This window comes from Ranitomeya imitator, chromosome 3, assembly GCF_032444005.1.
Source record: "Ranitomeya imitator isolate aRanImi1 chromosome 3, aRanImi1.pri, whole genome shotgun sequence".
Lineage (NCBI taxonomy): Eukaryota > Metazoa > Chordata > Amphibia > Anura > Dendrobatidae > Ranitomeya > Ranitomeya imitator.
The window spans coordinates 4,913,618-4,932,738 of record NC_091284.1 but is presented as its reverse complement, the minus strand read 5'-3'; the positions used below and the strand labels follow the sequence as shown (position 1 = coordinate 4,932,738).

General features: G+C 43.3%; 1 protein-coding gene and 1 pseudogene across 1 annotated transcript; both read left to right on the top strand.

Moving 5' to 3' along the window:
- The first annotated feature begins 1,057 nt into the window (after positions 1-1,057).
- On the top strand, positions 1,058-1,745 carry LOC138671506 (gastrula zinc finger protein XlCGF66.1-like). Its single transcript, XM_069759682.1, has 3 exons — positions 1,058-1,213; positions 1,343-1,522; positions 1,605-1,745. Exons 1-3 carry the CDS (start codon positions 1,136-1,138, stop codon positions 1,743-1,745), a joined length of 399 nt encoding a protein of 132 aa, XP_069615783.1. The 5' UTR covers positions 1,058-1,135.
- A 728-nt stretch (positions 1,746-2,473) lies between these two features.
- On the top strand, positions 2,474-18,712 carry LOC138672440 (zinc finger protein 84-like; annotated as a pseudogene).
- Positions 18,713-19,121: the final 409 nt, after the last annotated feature.

Sequence of the window (19,121 nt, the reverse complement as noted above, 5' to 3'; positions counted from 1 at the left end):
GACACACTGCGACGGGCCGAGTCCGACGCTAGTGTGAAATTAGCCTTATTGGACGCTGCCTCTGGCCCGGCCTAATAGACCTTCATACATTGCAGCCCAGACCCCATTATTAGGCATGTAAGTATGGTAACAACGAGGCCGCCCCATACTATCGAGTACTTGGGGGCGGGGGACATTCAGCCAAACTCTGTCACCTTCTTAGACGCCATGTTTGCTTTTCACAGCAGCAAGTGGTTAAACTGCCAAGGTTTTGTTGCAGCCTCATCTGTGCCGTCCCTGTGGTGCACATCTATGTTCTGGGGCACAAAACAGTTAATTTTTTTTAAAACAAATGTTTAACGTGTTAAAAATTTATAAAATGTGCCTTTTGCTATCTTACATTTATTTTCTCTTTACAAGAATTGTTGGAGCCAATTTTCTTCAGAAACCTTTCAATATCTGTTTTTTCTGGTGTTTTCCTTGTAATATTGGAAAGTCTCAGGCCAGAAATAAACCCCATAAATCCCTGTACATGGAGACTTTGGGATCAGATCATTTCTGTCCGCGTTGATTGTGGAAACATAAAATCTTTTATAAAAGCCTCAAACTTCTGTGTGAATCAGAGCTGAGATCTAACGTGATAGAAGATTCCAGTGCGGGGAAGACGGGAAATCTTCATATAGAGGCCGGTGGTGATAGAGTCAGTGACCAACTCTGGCCACATATGTTTCTAGAGCCGTAGTAGAAGATGAAGATGTCGTCCTCATCATGAAGTCGTTATTTCTCATGTCCCGTGTAATGAATATCTCCTGCAGTATTGCTAATGCCGATTCCAGGGTCGGTAGATGAGACGAGAATTAGCGTTATGGAAGATGAGTCTATGAGGAACGTATTCAGCTGCCGACTCCGAGGAGGAAACTGCTTGTTGTCTGTGGCCTAAATATATAGGATTTATTAGTAGATGTAAAGAAGGAAACTAAATCCTGTAAAATAATAAATCTCCTCATATGTTTCCCTCATTATCTCCAGTAATTGTATTATTACAGGATTCTTCTGATGTTCCATCGCTCATCTTCTCATTCAGGTCTCTACAATATCGGATCCTCTCAGTGAAGATCTTCTACAGAAGAGAATTGTCCTGATTTACCCATCAGTGATGGATATGGACAGAGACAAGATGGCGGAGAGGATATTACACCTCACCCTAGAGATCCTCTTCCGGCTTACTGGAGAGGTGAGGGATTCTGATGACGTCACATTACATCATTCTTATCTATGGGAATAACAGATGGACAGAACTGGAGCGGTGAGGACTCTGGAAATGTCTGTAGTGAGATTTATTAATGTGTCTCTCCATTATCAGGATTACACAGTGGTGAAGAAGACCTCTAGTGATCGCTGTCAGGACCCTGTGTCTGAGGGATGTGGAAGACCCCTGAGCCCAATCACAGGGCCTCCACCTCACCCCCTGATCCATGAGGACATCAATGACCAGAAGATCCTAGAACTCATCTACAAGATGATTGAGCTGCTGACTGGAGAGGTGACACTGCTGGGAATGCTGGGACATTATACAGTAACACTATGGAGGGATCGGGGGATGACGGTATCATTGTATGTGTCAGGTTCCTATAAGGTGTCAGGATGTCGCTGTCTATTTCTCCATGGAGGAGTGGGAGTATTTAGAAGGACACAGAGATCTGTACAAGGACGTCACGATGGAGGTTCCCCGGCCCCTCACATCTCCAGGTAATAGACAGGACTAAATACACACGGCCTATAATTATCTGTATGTAAAGAATGAATTCAGTCCCTGTATGTGTTTCCTCCAGATCTATCCAGTAAGAGGACAACACCAGAGAGATGTCCCCGTCCTCTTCTTCCACAGGACTGTAACCAAGAAGATCCCAATGCTCCTCAGGACCATCAGGTAGATGGAGAGAAGGTGTCAGGAGATCTCCCCTATGATGTGTAGACGCCGGTGAAGGTCTTGTGCTCGGTCTTGTTTTATCCTCCAGTATTATATGTTTTATACTTGTGTGATGAGAGCGGTGGAGACGGCAGGATTAGAGCTGATCTTAGGGTACGTTCACATTTGCGGTTTGCGCCGCAGCGTCGCCGCCGCAACAAAACGCATGCGTCGTGCGGCCCTATCTTTAACATTGGCGCCGCATGGGGCCGCATGTGCATGCGTTGTGTTGCGTTTTACGCCGCATGCGGCGTTAGGGCGCACCTGTCTGGGCGCGGCAAACGCAACATGTTGGATTTTTTGTGCGGCGCCGACCTTTTCAAAAACGCATGCGTCGTGCGGCCCTATCTTTTAACATTGGCGCCGCATGGGCCGCATGTGCATGCGTTTTGCTGCGTTTTTGTTTGCGTTGTGCGTTGCGGCGACGACGCTGCGGCGCACAACGCAAATATGAACTTAGACATAGATGGGACTTCTCCATCTGTCGGTGACTTTTACAATATTTGTTTCAGGGAGAAGATCTGACCCATAATAATACTACAGAGACATATGTGAGGGGGGATGAGCGGTGTAAAGAGGAGATTCCTACATATGGCTACCTAGGTGAGTAGTGACCACTAAATGCAGAGAAGTCACAGATTCTCCTCAGTCCCCGGCTGTGGCTGCTTTATCGGTGGTGTAGTCCGGCCGCATCACAATCGTGTGATCACCATTTTACCACAACAATCTCCTCCACCCAAAACTGTTCAAATGAATTTGGGCATTGAATCCCTTCTATAGAACTTACGACTTGGAGGATCCACCTATTCCCTGGCATTTGAAGACGCTGACCGTTACCTGCCCAGATGTGTAAACTACAAAGTAAAATAACAGCGTACATAGAATGTGCTGACAAGTTAGAAAATCACTTGAAGAAAATTATTTTCATGGGCTTGTAAGAGAAAGCGGAGGGTAATGATGCTGGTGGCTTCCTAGATCCCTGATATCTTATCGGATGAATCTCCCTTCTCTCCTTCTGGGCAGCACGGTGGCTCAGTGGCTAGTACTGCAGCGCTGGAGTCCTGAGTTAAAATCCCACCAAGGACAACATCTATAAAGGAGTTTGTATGTTCTCCCCATGTTTGTGTGGGTTTCCTCCACGTTCTCCGGTTTCCTCCCACATTCCAAAGACATACTGATGGGGAATTTAGATTGTGAGCCCCATCGGGGACAGCGACAATAACGTGTGCAAACTGTAAAGCACTGCGGAATATGTTAGCGCTATATAAAAATATAGATTATTATTATTATTATTCTGTGCTGCTGAACGTGATCATATGGTCCCTACAAGACCAGGTCCAGTGTATCTGACCAAACTTCACTTTTATGATCAACAACATTAAATGTGCGGTGAGGCCAAGGGTGAATTTCTGTACAATTACAGAGTTTCCCTTATCCTGGTTTCATGGATACACTCCATGTCATAAATTCCATTATGGTTTCGATCCTGAGAAATTCAGATTCCTGCACATCTTCCTGAAATGGGGGCTGTCACGGTTCACACTGTGCTGCCAACAATATGTCACGGATCCCAGTGTATATGTCAGGGATCCTGGGGAGGATACCTTTATCGTCCCCACTACTCACACCAATTTGTCACGAACCGGGGTTATTTGATTGCCCCTGGTTCCTTCTGAAGGGTATTTTTCTATATCCCACTTCCCAGTTTCGGTTTGGAACTTGCAGCTCTCTGGCGTCCCCCTTACCCTCAGGTCAGATTAGGTACTGCACCTAGGGTAATTAGTCACCAGAAAGGCTGCCTGCTATGTACTGGCTATTGGGCTCACTGCAGCGAGGGTGATTAACTACTCCCACTCAGGCGGGAACAATAATTAACGCCGCCGTCCCCAGAAAGCTTCCCAATCGCACAGAACAAAGTATGCTGCCGCCAGCTCCGAATGCACCAAAGGTTAACGGGTCTGGAGCCAACCCAAATCAGTAGCGTAATTCACTTCAGAGGAAGCACAGTTTGTTCATAGAGCAGGAAGAGACAGCTAGTAACTTATATATTTTACTCCATAAAAAGTTAGGCAGTGTTTACAAAGTTTTAAAAAGATATTGTAAAGAAGATGAAATAATGTGTACGATGCAATTACAAATAAAATGGGGATTAACCCCTTTACCCCCAAGGGTGGTTTGCACGTCAATGACCAGGCCAATTTTTACAATTCTGACCACTGTCCCTTTATGAGGTTATCACTCCGAAACGCTTCAACGGATCCTGGTGATTCTGACATTGTTTTCTCGTGACATATTGTACTTCATGATAGTGGTAAAATTTCTTTGATAGTACCTGCGTTTATTTGTGAAAAAAACGGAAATTTGGCGAAAATTTTGAAAATTTCGCAATTTTCAAACTTTGAATTTTTATGCAATTAAATCACAGAGATATGTCACACAAAATACTTAATAAGTAACATTTCCCACATGTCTCCTTTACATCAGCATAATTTTGGAACCAATTTTTTTTTTGTTAGGGAGTTATAAGGGTTAAAAGTTGACCAGCAATTTCTCATTTTTACAACACCATTTTTTTTTAGGGACCACGTCTCATTTGAAGTCATTTTGAGGGGTCTATATGATAGAAAATTCCCAAGTGTGACACCATTCTAAAAACTACACCCCTCAAGGTGCTCAAAACCACATTCAAGAAGTTTATTAACCCTTTAGGTGTTTAATAGGAATTTTTGGAATGTTTAAATAAAAATGAACATTTAACTTTTTTACACAAAAAATTTACTTCAGCTCCAATTTGTTTTATTTTACCAAGGGTAACAGGAGAAATTGGACCCAAAAAGTTGTTGTCCAATTTGTCCTGAGTACGCTGATACCCCATATGTGGCAGTAAACCACTGTTTGGGCGCATGGGAGAGCTCGGAAGGGAAGGAGCGCTATTTGACTTTTCAATGCAAAATTGACAGGAATTGAGATGGGACGCCATGTTGCGTTTGGAGAGCCACTGATGTGCGTAAACATTGAAACCCCCCACAAGTGACACCATTTTGGAAAGTAGATCCCCTAAGGAACTTATCTAGAGGTGTGGTGAGCACTTTGACCCACCAAGTGCTTCACAGGAGTTTATAATGCAGAACCGTAAAAATAAAAAATCATATTTTTTCACAAAAATTATATTTTTGCCCCCAATTTTTTATTTTTCCAAGGGTAAGAGAAGAAATTGGACCTCAAAAGTTGTTGTCCAATTTGTCCTGAGTACGCTGATACCCCATATGTGGCAGTAAACCACTGTTTGGGCGCATGGGAGAGCTCGGAAGGGAAGGAGCACCGTTTGACTTTTCAATGCAAAATTGACAGGAATTGAGATGGGACGCCATGTTGCGTTTGGAGAGCCACTGATGTGCCTAAACATTGAAACCCCCCACAAGTGACACCATTTTGGAAAGTTGACCCCCTAAGGAACTTATCTGGATGTGTGGTGAGCACTTTGACCCACCAAGGGCTTCACAGAAGTTTATAATGCAGAGCCATAAAAATAAAACAAAATTTTTTTCCCACAAAAATTATTTTTTAGCCCCCAGTTTTGTATTTTCCCTAGGGTAACAGGAGAAATTGGACCCCAAAAGTTGTTGTCCAATTTGTCCTGAGTACGCTGATACCCCATATGTGGGGGGGAACCACCGTTTGGGCGCATGGGAGGGCTCGGAAGGGAAGGAGCGCCATTTGGAATGCAGACTTAGATGGAATGGTCTGCAGGCGTCACATTGCGTTTGCAGAGCCGCTAATGTACCTAAACAGTAGAAACCCCCCACAAGTGACACCATTTTGGAAAGTAGACCCCCTAAGGAACTCATCTTGATGTGTTGTGAAAGCTTTGAACCCCCAAGTATTTCACTACAGTTTATAACGCAGAGCCATGCAAATAAAAAATATTTTTTTTCCACAAAAATTATATTTTAGCCCCCAGTTTTGTATTTTTCCAAGGTTAGCAGGAGAAATTGGACCCTAAATGTTGTTGTCCAATTTGTCCTGAGTACGCTGATACCCGATATGTGGGGGGGAACCACCGTTTGGGCGCATGGGAGGGCTCGGAAGGGAAGGAGCATCATTTGGAATGCAGACTTAGATGGATTGGTCTGCAGGCGTCACATTGCGTTTGCAGAGCCCCTAATGTACCTAAACAGTAGAAACCCCCCACAAGTGACCCCATATTGGAAACTAGACCCCTCAATGAACTTATCTAGATGTGTTCTGAGAACTTTGAACCCCCAAGTGTTTCACTACAGTTTATAACGCAGAGCCGTGAAAATAAAAAATCTTTTTGTTTTCCCACAAAAATTATTTTTTAGCCCCCAGTTTTGTATTTTCCCAAGGGTAACAGGAGAAATTGGTCCACAAAAGTTGTTGTCCAATTTGTCCTGAGTACGCTGATACCCCATATGTTGGGGTAAACCCCTGTTTGGGCACACAGGAGAGCTCGGAAGGGAAGGAGCACTGTTTTACTTTTTCAACGCAGAATTGGCTGGAATTGAGATCGGACGCCATGTCGTGTTTGGAGAGCCCCTGATGTGCCGAAACAGTGGAAACCCCCCAATTATAACTGAAACCCTAATCTAAACACACCCCTAACCCTAATTCCAACGGTAACCCTAACCACACCTCTACCCCTGACACACCCCTAACCCTAATCCCAACCCTATTCCCAACTGTAAATGTAATCTAAACCCTAACCCTAACTGTAGCCCCAACCCTAACCCTAACCCTAGCCCTAACCCTAGCCCTAACCCTAGCCCTAACCCTAGCCCTAACCCTAGCCCTAACCCTAGCCCTAACCCTAGCCCTAACCCTAACCCTAGCCCTAACCCTAGCCCTAACCCTAACCCTAGCCCTAGCCCTAACCCTAGCCCTAACCCTAGCCCTAACCCTAGCCCTAGCCCTAACCCTAGCCCTAACCCTAGCCCTAACCCTAGCCCTAATGGGAAAATGGAAATAAATACATTTTTTTTTATTTTTCCCTAACTAAGGGGGTGATGAAGGGGGGTTTGATTTACTTTCATAGCGAGTTTTTTAGCGGATTTTTATGATTGGCAGCCGTCACACACTGAAAGACCCTTTTTATTGCAAAAAATATTTTTTGCAATACCACATTTTGAGAGCTATAATTTTTCCATATTTTGGTCCACAGAGTCATGTGAGGTCTTGTTTTTTGCGGGACGAGTTGACGTTTTTATTGAAAACATTTTTGGGCACGTGACATTTTTTGATCGCTTTTTATTCCGATTTTTGTGAGGAAGAATGACCAAAAGCCAGCTATTCATGAATTTCTATTGGGGGAGGCGTTTATACCGTTCCGCGTTTGGTAAAATTGATAAATCAGTTTTATTCTTTGGGTCAGTACGATTACAGCGACACCTCATTTATATCATTTTTTTATGGTTTGGCGCTTTTATACGATAAAAACTATTTTACAGAAAAAATAATTATTTTTGCATCGCTTTATTCTCAGGACTATAACTTTTTTATTTTTTTGCTGATGATGCTGTATGGCGGCTCTTTTTTTGCGGGACAATATGACGCTTTCAGCGGTACCATGGTTATTTATATCTGTCCTTTTGATCGCGTGTTATTCCACTTTTTGTTCGGCGGTATGATAATAAAGCGTTGTTTTTTGCCTCGTTTTTTTTTTTTTTTTCTTACGGTGTTTACTGAAGGGGTTAACTAGTGGGACAGTTTTATAGGTCGGGTCGTTACGGACGCGGCGATACTAAATATGTGTACTTTTATTGGGTTTTTTTTTTTTATTTAGATGAAGAAATGTATTTATGGGAATAATATTTTTTTTTTTTTTTCATTATTTTGGAATATTTTTTTTAATTTTTTTTACACATTTGGAAAATTTTTTTTTTACTTTTTTACTTTGTCCCAGGGGGGGACATCACAGATCAGTGATCTGACAGTTTGCACAGCACTCTGAGCAGGCTCTGTGAAGCCACCTCCCTCCCTGCAGGACCCGGATCCGCGGCCATCTTGGATCCGGAGCTGGACTGAGCAGGGAGGGAGGTGAGACCCTCGCAGCAACGCGATCACATCGCGTTGCTCCAGGGGTCTCAGGGAAGCCCGCAGGGAGCCCCCTCCCTGCGCGGTGCTTCCTTGCACCGCCGGCACATCGCGATCATCTTTGATCGCGGTGTGCCAGGGGTTAATGTGCCAGGGGCGGTCCGTGACCGCTCCTGGCACATAGTGCCGGATGTCAGCTGCGATAAGCAGCTGACACCCGGCCGCTATCGGCCGCGCTCCCCCCGTGAGCGCGGCCGATCGGCTATGACGTACTATCCCGTCCAGGGTCAGATAAGCCCAGGGCACCTCGACGGGATAGTACGTCTAAGGTCACAGAGGGGTTAAAATAGAAGAGAACACTTACAGGTTGCTAGATCGTTTCATATCAGCATGACGGCCGTGTGCTCAGGAGATAAATCCAGGTGCATTAGCAGAGCTTTGCTGAGCTGGTGTTAGCTCGCTTCCTGGACCAAGACTAAAGGTACCGTCACATTTAGCGATGCTGCAGCGATCTAGACAACGATGCCAATCGATGTGTGGTCGCTGAAGAGCTGTCACACAGACAGCTCCCCAGCGACCAACTATGCGAAGTCCCCTGGTAACCAGGGTAAACATTGGGTTACTAAGCGCAGGGCCGCGCTTAGTAACCCGATGTTTACCCTGGTTACCAGTGCTAATGTAAAAAAAAAACACTACATACTTACATTCCGGTGTCTGTCCCCCGGCGCTGTGCTTTCCTGCACTGACTGTGAGCGCCGGCTGGCCGTAAAGCACAGCGGTGACCTCACCGCTGTAATCTGCTTTACGGCTGGCCGGCGCTGACAGTGCAGGGAAGCAGAACGCCGAGGGACGCGACAGACACCGGAATGTAAGTATGTACTGTTTGGTTTTTTTTACATTTACACTGGTAACCAGGGTAAATATCGGGTTACTAAGCGCGGCCCTGCGCTTAGTAACCCGATATTTACCCTGGTTACCAGTGAAGACATCGCTGGATCAGCGTCACACATGCCGATTCAGCGATGTCTGCGGGAGATCCAGCGACGAAATAAAGTTCTGGACTTTCTGCTCCGACCAACGATGTCACAGCAGGATCCAGATCGCTGCTACGTGTCAAACACAACGATATCGCTATCCAGGACGCTGCAACGTCACGGATCACCAGCGATATCGTTGTGAAGTTGGTCAGTGTGACAGTACCTTAAACCACTACTCAGCAGGTGTAAAAGGTATGCCCTCTGGTCATGACATCACTAAGTGGGCTGAGTAATGATATGCACCCTCTCCTCAGAATTTATGTTTTGGAGTCCATCTAACAAAGGCATTCCTGAGTGAGAAGGGAGGGGGAACGAATGGCTAGAGGGGATTGGTCGTCTGCATTTTAAAAGCCACACCCTGCTCACCCATTAGTATCAAGTTGCACAGTGTGTCTGCCATAGGGCATTGTTTGTGGTATGTGTGAGTGCAGAGGGGAAAGAGAGAAGAAAGGTCAAAGCTGCAGTGTGTGTCTAGGACCATGGGCATATCTGCAAAAATCCCTCAGACCATGGTATTTTACATTATCATGACAGGGGCGCTAATACTTTCTCTACTCTTCTGCTCAGGATTCATACTGTCTCTAATGGACCACTACAAATGAGTGCAACTCCGGTTTAGTATGGGAGTTCTCCCCTTATACATACGTTCTTGTTGGACTTCTAACTTGTATTTTTATTCTGCATCTTTTTTTACAGGTTCATTCTGTTTGATTGATTGTGGTGGGATCGGCCTGCCTCATTTACATGAGTCAGTAACTCCATGTTAGTCTTTAATAAAAGGTCTCCATTACCTCTTCCAAATGCCTGAGATCTAAATTTAAGACACCTCAGCTCTGCATTATTATAAAAAGTTCTCTTTAAATGTCCAATATTTCTCCAAGAAACTCATCTGTCAGAAAATATTGGCCCTTAAAATAGTTGATATTGCCAAGAGCCACCGAGCCACAAACTCTAATTACCCCAGAGAGGTTTCTCCACTAGCTACTCATTTGTGACTGATAAAGACTGTTGAGTTTCCTTATTTCAGTAGATGTGTTATCTATAGTCACAGTTTTTCACTACAGTAGTCAATGCCCCAAATACTCTGATTTAACCACTTCCCGCAGACGGTTTTGTGTTCCTAATCTGCCCCATTTTTCAAATCTGACGTGTGTCACTTTTTGTGGTGATAACTTTAGAATGCTTCATAAAGGATAATAGGAAACAAATGGACCTCAAAAAATTATTATCCAACTTCTCTTGAATCCGACAATACCCTGTGTATGGTTGCACACTACGGCCTGTGCGCATGACAGGTTAAGAAGGGAAGCAGCGCCATTTTGCTATTTGAATGCAGATCTTTCTGAATAAGTTTGGAGACACAATGTATTGGGAGCACTGTTCATGGTCACCTGGAAGCTCAAAAGATGGCCACCATGAACAGGCTTGGTGCTGTCTACTTCAGATCCCAGGGATTACCTTCCTCATCATCCTTTAACCTCTCTAAAAGGATGTGGACTTACACAGAGCCTTTCCTACGGTGTTACCCGTTGTAGCGTGGCATGAGATGGCAAGAATAATAGAAAGCTGGGTCAGAACCACGAGGACAGGGAAAATCAAAAGATGCAAAAGTATTCAGTAAACAGGCCAGGGTCACAACATGAAACAAATATACCAGCCGGGAGCTGAGCACAGAGGACTGAACCAGAGGAGAACGAGGCTGTATCTGGCAGCTTCCGGCAATATGCTTTAGTAGGGTGTGGTGCTTTCCAATTGACTGAAGCAGGGGGCAGATTACTTTAGCTGTACAGCACATACACGCATACTGCCAGACTGGATGATACTACTGGTCCCAGGCACCTTCATCATATTGGCTGGACAGACCTTGTGCCTCCCAGGGCTTCTGGTTCCCGTGTGTCCTCCATTAACCCTGCTGTTCTGTTCGGTCTGGGGAGACCTATTTTGAACTTTGGTATTTTTTGGGGTGTTCAAGATGCGGTTCTGAAACTTGTGGTTGATTGACTTAAATGAGGATGGGTCGGTCGGCCACGGGTTTCAGAGCCGCATCTTGAATATTTTAAAGAATATTGAAGTTCAAAGTCGGTCATTTTTGACCAACAGAACAGCAGGGTTAACAGCGCCACCGGCAGAATGAATAATGCAGCTCCTGGTGACATAAGCAGACTTTGCAGGAGCAGATCCCAGAAGAGATGGAACACTATTTGCAGAAAACCAGAGCAGAAGAAATCCCCATAAAGTGATTCTATTTTGGAAATCATAACCTTGAATGAATTAATCTTTAGAAGTAGGGAATATTTTTACTCCACAGACACTTTCTGGGAAGTAGCACGCAGTGGATGTTGGAGAGTGAAAATTGCACATTTGCCGTTTTATGACCCAACACCTAGTGCTCAGATTGTGCTACAGGAGACACACACCGTTAATTAAGTTGGTTCTTCTCACTATAGTAATGCCAAACACATGGATGCTAAATGTGGTTTGGGCGCATTGCAAAGCCCCGAAGCTCGGGGGAGATTTGACTTTGGGAGAGGGGATATTGATGGATTGGATTACGGAAGCCATGTTGCTTTTCAGGACCCTTTGAGCCACTAATAATGTGGAAACCTCAGTTTTTCAATGTACAGACGATGAACCTGAGTGGGGACTTGTTTTTTGTGAGATGAGTAGAAGTTTTTATTGGTATTATTTTCACCTACATAACATTTTTGGTGGCTTTTTATTCCATATTTGGGAGGCAGAAAGAATGAACAGTTGAACACCGCGCTCTACTGGTTCATGCTATGATGATTTCTATTAGACTGTGAACTGTCGTTGTCTTGGTGAATAATTCAATATTTTTACATAACTTGTATTTTTTTGTACAGCTTAAGTAGAAATGTTAAAAAATATAAAATTCAAGGATATTGTATTAAAAATAATAATAATTGGTTTCATTCTTGGCAGATAATTGTACCCGGAGATCAGAAGGAGAACTGACATCTTCAATGTTTAAATCACATGATCTTGAGATCCTGCAGGATACAATTGGAGTGAATTCCATTACTCCAGATATACCATCATTCCTTCACAACAAAGATCTGGCATCTGATGCTTTAAAACAGGACCTTTCCTCTGATTCATTACCGACTACTAAGGAAAATCATAGTTACAAAATAGACATTAAAAAACAATCTGCTCCTAAAGGAAAGAAGCCATTTTCACATTTGGAATATGGAAATAATTTTCCCCTCGAAAAGTCTTTTCTTAAACATCAAAAAATGTACACAGCAGAGAATAGATTTTCTTGTTCCAAGTGTGGGAGATGTTTTAACCATAAATCACATCTTGTTAGACACCAGAGAACCCACACAGGGGAGAAGCCATTTTCATGTTCAGAATGTGGGAAATATTTTAACCAGAAATCAGACTTGGTTACGCACCAGAGAATTCACACAGGGGAGAAGCCTTTTTCATGTTCAGAATGTTGGAAATGTTTTAACCAGAAATCAGATCTTGTTAAGCACCTGAGATCCCACACAGGGGAGAAGCCTTTTTCATGTGCAGAATGTGGAAAATGTTTTAGCCGGAAAGAGCATCTTGTTACTCACCATAGAACTCACACAGGAGAGAAACCTTTTTCATGTTCAGAATGTGGGAAATGCTTTTTATGGAAATCACTTCTTGTTAACCCCTTTACCCCCAAGGGTGGTTTGCACGTTAATGACCAGGCCAATTTTTACAATTCTGACCACTGTCCCTTTATGAGGTTATAACTCCGAAACGCTTCAACGGATCCTGGTGATTCTGACATTGTTTTCTCGTGACATATTGTACTTCATGATAGTGGTAAAATTTCTTTGATAGTACCTGCGTTTATTTGTGAAAAAAACGGAAATTTGGCGAAAATTTTGAAAATTTCGCAATTTTCAAACTTTGAATTTTTATGCAATTAAATCACAGAGATATGTCACACAAAATACTTAATAAGTAACATTTCCCACATGTCTCCTTTACATCAGCATAATTTTGGAACCAATTTTTTTTTTTGTTAGGGAGTTATAAGGGTTAAAAGTTGACCAGCAATTTCTCATTTTTACAACACCATTTTTTTTTAGGGACCACGTCTCATTTGAAGTCATTTTGAGGGGTCTATATGATAGAAAATGCCCAAGTGTGACACCATTCTAAAAACTGCACCCCTCAAGGTGCTCAAAACCACATTCAAGAAGTTTATTAACCCTTCAGGTGTTTAATAGGAATTTTTGGAATGTTTAAATAAAAATGAACATTTAACTTTTTTACACAAAAAATTTACTTCAGCTCCAATTTGTTTTATTTTACCAAGGGTAACAGGAGAAATTGGACCCAAAAAGTTGTTGTCCAATTTGTCCTGAGTACGCCGATACCCCATATGTGGCAGTAAACCACTGTTTGGGCGCATGGGAGAGCTCGGAAGGGAAGGAGCGCTATTTGACTTTTCAATGCAAAATTGACAGGAATTGAGATGGGACGCCATGTTGCGATTGGAGAGCCACTGATGTGCCTAAACATTGAAACCCCCCACAAGTGACACCATTTTGGAAAGTAGACCCCCTAAGGAACTTATCTGGATGTGTGGTGAGCACTTTGACCCACCAAGTGCTTCACAGAAGTTTATAATGCAGAACCGTAAAAATAAAAAATCATATTTTTTCACAAAAATTATATTTTTGCCCCCAATTTTTTATTTTTCCAAGGGTAAGAGAAGAAATTGGACCTCAAAAGTTGTTGTCCAATTTGTCCCGAGTACGCTGATACCCCATATGTGGCAGTAAACCACTGTTTGGGCGCATGGGAGAGCTCGGAAGGGAAGGAGCGCAGTTTGACTTTTCAATGCAAAATTGACAGAAATTGAGATGGGACGCCATGTTGCGTTTGGAGAGCCACTGATGTGCCTAAACATTGAAACCCCCCACAAGTGACACCATTTTGGAAAGTAGACCCCCTAAGGAACTTATCTAGAGGTGTGGTGAGCACTTTGACCCACCAAGTGCTTCACAGAAGTTTATAATGCAGAACCGTAAAAATAAAAAATCATATTTTTTCACAAAAATTATATTTTTGCCCCCAATTTTTTATTTTTCCAAGGGTAAGAGAAGAAATTGGACCTCAAAATTTGTTGTCCAATTTGTCCCGAGTACGCTGATACCCCATATGTGGCAGTAAACCACTGTTTGGGCGCATGGGAGAGCTCGGAAGGGAAGGAGCGCCGTTTGACTTTTCAATGCAAAATTGACAGGAATTGAGATGGGACGCCATGTTGCGTTTGGAGAGCCACTGATGTGCCTAAACATTGAAACCCCCCACAAGTGACACCATTTTGGAAAGTAGACCCCCTAAGGAACTTATCTGGATGTGTGGTGAGCACTTTGACCCACCAAGAGCTTCACAGAAGTTTATAATGCAGAGCCATAAAAATAAAACAAAATTTTTTTCCCACAAAAATTATTTTTTAGCCCCCAGTTTTGTATTTTCCCTAGGGTAACAGGAGAAATTGGACCACAAAAGTTGTTGTCCAATTTGTCCTGAGTACGCTGATACCCCATATGTGGGGGGGAACCACCGTTTGGGCGCATGGGAGGGTTCGGAAGGGAAGGAGCGCCATTTGTAATGCAGACTTAGATGGAATGGTCTGCAGGCGTCACATTGCGTTTGCAGAGCCCCTAATGTACCTAAACAGTAGAAACCCCCCACAAGTGACACCATTTTGGAAAGTAGACCCCCTAAGGAACTCATCTTGATGTGTTGTGAGAGCTTTGAACCCCCAAGTATTTCACTACAGTTTATAACGCAGAGCCATGCAAATAAAAAATATTTTTTTTTCCACAAAAATTATATTTTAGCCCCCAGTTTTGTATTTTTCCAAGGTTAGCAGGAGAAATTGGACCCTAAATGTTGTTGTCCAATTTGTCGTGAGTACGCTGATACCCGATATGTGGGGGGGAACCACCGTTTGGGCGCATGGGAGGGCTCGGAAGGGAAGGAGCATCATTTGGAATGCAGACTTAGATGGATTGGTCTGCAGGCGTCACATTGCGTTTGCAGAGCCCCTAATGTACCTAAACAGTAGAAACCCCCCACAAGTGACCCCATATTGGAAACTAGACCCCTCAATGAACTTATCTAGATGTGTTGTGAGAACTTTGAACCCCCAAGTGTTTCACTACAGTTTATAACGCAGAGCCGTGAAAATAAAAAATCTTTTTGTTTTCCCACAAAAATTATTTTTTAGCCCCCAGTTTTGTATTTTCCCAAGGGTAACAGGAGAAATTGGTCCACAAAAGTTGTTGTCCAATTTGTCCTGAGTACGCTGATACCCCATATGTTGGGGTAAACCCCTGTTTGGGCACACAGGAGAGCTCGGAAGGGAAGGAGCACTGTTTTACTTTTTCAACGCAGAATTGGCTGGAATTGAGATCGGACGCCATGTCGTGTTTGGAGAGCCCCTGATGTGCCGAAACAGTGGAAACCCCCCAATTATAACTGAAACCCTAATCTAAACACACCCCTAACCCTAATTCCAACGGTAACCCTAACCACACCTCTAACCCTGACACACCCCTAACCCTAATCCCAACCCTATTCCCAACTGTAAATGTAATCTAAACCCTAACCCTAACTTTAGCCCCAACCCTAACTGTAGCCCCAACCCTAACCCTAGCCCTAACCCTAACCCTAACCCTAGCCCTAACCCTAGCCCTAACCCTAGCCCTAACCCTAGCCCTAACCCTAGCCCTAGCCCTAACCCTAGCCCTAACCCTAGCCCTAACCCTAGCCCTAACCCTAACCCTAGCCCTAACCCTAACCCTAACCCTAGCCCTAGCCCTAACCCTAGCCCTAACCCTAGCCCTAACCCTAACCCTAACCCTAACCCTAGCCCTAACCCTAGCCCTAACCCTAGCCCTAACCCTAGCCCTAACCCTAGCCCTAATGGGAAAATGGAAATAAATACATTTTTTTTTATTTTTCCCTAACTAAGGGGGTGATGAAGGGGGGTTTGATTTACTTTTATAGCGAGTTTTTTAGCGGATTTTTATGATTGGCAGCCGTCACACACTGAAAGACCCTTTTTATTGCAAAAAATATTTTTTGCAATACCACATTTTGAGAGCTATAATTTTTCCATATTTTGGTCCACAGAGTCATGTGAGGTCTTGTTTTTTGCGGGACGAGTTGACGTTTTTATTGAAAACATTTTTGGGCACGTGACTTTTTTTATCGCTTTTTATTCTGATTTTTGTGAGGAAGAATGACCAAAAGCCAGCTATTCATGAATTTCTATTGGGGGAGGCGTTTATACCGTTCCGCGTTTGGTAAAATTGATAAATCAGTTTTATTCTTCGGGTCAGTACGATTACAGCGATACCTCATTTATATCATTTTTTTATGGTTTGGTGCTTTTATACGATAAAAACTATTTTACAGAAAAAATAATTATTTTTGCATCGCTTTATTCTCAGGACTATAACTTTTTTATTTTTTTGCTGATGATGCTGTATGGCGGCTCTTTTTTTGCGGGACAATATGACGCTTTCAGCGGTACCATGGTTATTTATATCTGTCCTTTTGATCGCGTGTTATTCCACTTTTTGTTCGGCGGTATGATAATAAAGCGTTGTTTTTTGCCTCGTTTTTTTTTTTTTTTTCTTACGGTGTTTACTGAAGGGGTTAACTAGTGGGACAGTTTTATAGGTCGGGTCGTTACGGACGCGGCGATACTAAATATGTGTACTTTTATTGTTTTTTTTTTTTTATTTAGATGAAGAAATGTATTTATGGGAATAATTTTTTTTTTTTTTTTCATTATTTTGAAATATTTTTTTTTTTTTTTTTTTACACATTTGGAAAATTTTTTTTTTACTTTTTTACTTTGTCCCAGGGGTAGACATCACAGATCAGTGATCTGACAGTTTGCACAGCACTCTGTCAGATCACTGATCTGATATGAGTGCAGGCTGCTTCACAGTGCCTGCTCTGAGCAGGCTCTGTGAAGCCACCTCCCTCCCTGCAGGACCCGGATCCGCGGCCATCTTGGATCCGGGGCTCGAGCAGGGAGGGAGGTGAGGAGACCCTCGCAGCAACGCGATCACATCGCGTTGCTGCGGGGGGCTCAGGGAAGCCCGCAGGGAGCCCCCTCCCTGCGCGGTGCTTCCCTGCACCGCCGGCACATCGCGATCATCTTTGATCGCGGTGTGCCAGGGGTTAATGTGCCGGGGGCGGTCCGTGACCGCTCCTGGCACATAGTGTCGGATGTCAGCTGCGATAAGCAGCTGACACCCGGCCGCGATCGGCCGCGCTCCCCCCGTGAGCGCGGCCGATCGGCTATGACGTACTATCCCGTCCAGGGTCAGATAAGCCCAGGGCACCTCGACGGGATAGTACGTCTAAGGTCACAGAGGGGTTAAACACCAGAGAAGTCACACAGGGGAGAAACCTTTTTCATGTTTAGAATGTGGGAGATGTTTTTCAGAGAAATCAACTCTTGTTAAACATCAGAGAATTCATACGGGGGAGAAGCCTTTTTCATGCTCAGAATGTAGGAAATGTTTTAACCGGAAAGCCTATCTTGATAGCCACCAGAGAATCCACACAGGGGAGAAGCCTTTTTCATGTTCAGAATGTGGGAAATGTTTTTTATGGAAATCAATTCTTGTTAAACACCAGAGAACTCACACAGGGGAGAAGCCTTTTTCATGTTCAGAATGTGGGAAATGTTTTAACTGGAAAGCCTATCTTGATAGCCACAAGAGAATCCACACAGGGGAGAAGCCTTTTTCATGTTCAGAATGTAGGAAATGTTTTGTAGATAAATCAACTCTTGTTAAACATCAGAGAATTCACACAGGGGAGAAGCCTTTTTCATGTTCAGAATGTGGAAAATGTTTTCTAGCTAAAACAAATCTTGTAAAACATCAGAGAATTCACACAAGGGAGAAGCCATTTTGATATTTTTAACGTGGAAAATGTTTTACTTGGAAATCAACTCTTCATAAACATCAGAAAAGTCACACATGGGAGAAGCCTTTTTCATGTTCCTAATGTTGGAAAATTTTTACTGAAAATCTTCTCAAAGGAGTTGTCTACTACTAGGACATCCCCTTGTCATTCTTCATGTTTGGACCCATTAAAATAAAGACACTCTTCCTCACCTCTCATGCTGGCGCTGTTCCAGCAGTGTCAGGACAGACAATCAAAGGGCTCACATAAGGTTGTTACATCCACTAGCCCTGTGCATAATTAGTGTAATTTACTATCATTGTACCTGGACTGTGGGGACATCATACTGTATAGGGTTCTGTGGGGGACATTATACTGGGAGTTGTGGGGTACATTATACTGGAACAACATCATACAGGGAGCAGGGAAGGGATTAGTGGTGCATCACCGAAATCCACCAACAAGTGGCTGGATACCACTCAATAGCAATAGCAAAAAAGGAAAAAAGTTCCAGCACCAGGCGTCTCTTCATAAAATCTTCTGTATTTTATTCTCATGTCAAAGAAACAGCATGGATCCCCCACAGGATCCAGAACATGTTGAAGATGGAGGTTTCTTGTTTAGGTGATTTTACAACGCCACCTATGCACATCCAGTCCAGACTGAGAAAAGTAGGTTTTAATCTTTGAAAAAATGAAAAAGTAATCACCACGCTAAATACAGTTAAAGGAATAAACACGTTTGAGTTTAAATAGACTGATAATGTACTTACTTATGCACATATGGTGGTGCGTGTATCCACTGCGTATGGGATGATCGGCTATAAGGGGGAGTGATGAGTCTGATGAGTAGTACAACCCCTGGCAAAAATTATGGAATCACCGGCCTTGGAGGATGTTCATTCAGTTGTTTAATTTTGTAGAAAAAAAGCCGATCACAGACATGGCACAAAAATAAAGACATTTCAAATGGCAACTTTCTGGCTTTAAGAAACTCTAAAATAAATCAAGAAGAAAAAATGTGGTAGTCAGTGATGGTTAATTTTTTTAACCAAGATAGGGGAAAAATTATGGACTCACTCAATTCTGAGGAAAAAATTATGGAATCACTCAATCAGTCAACGTCTGTGA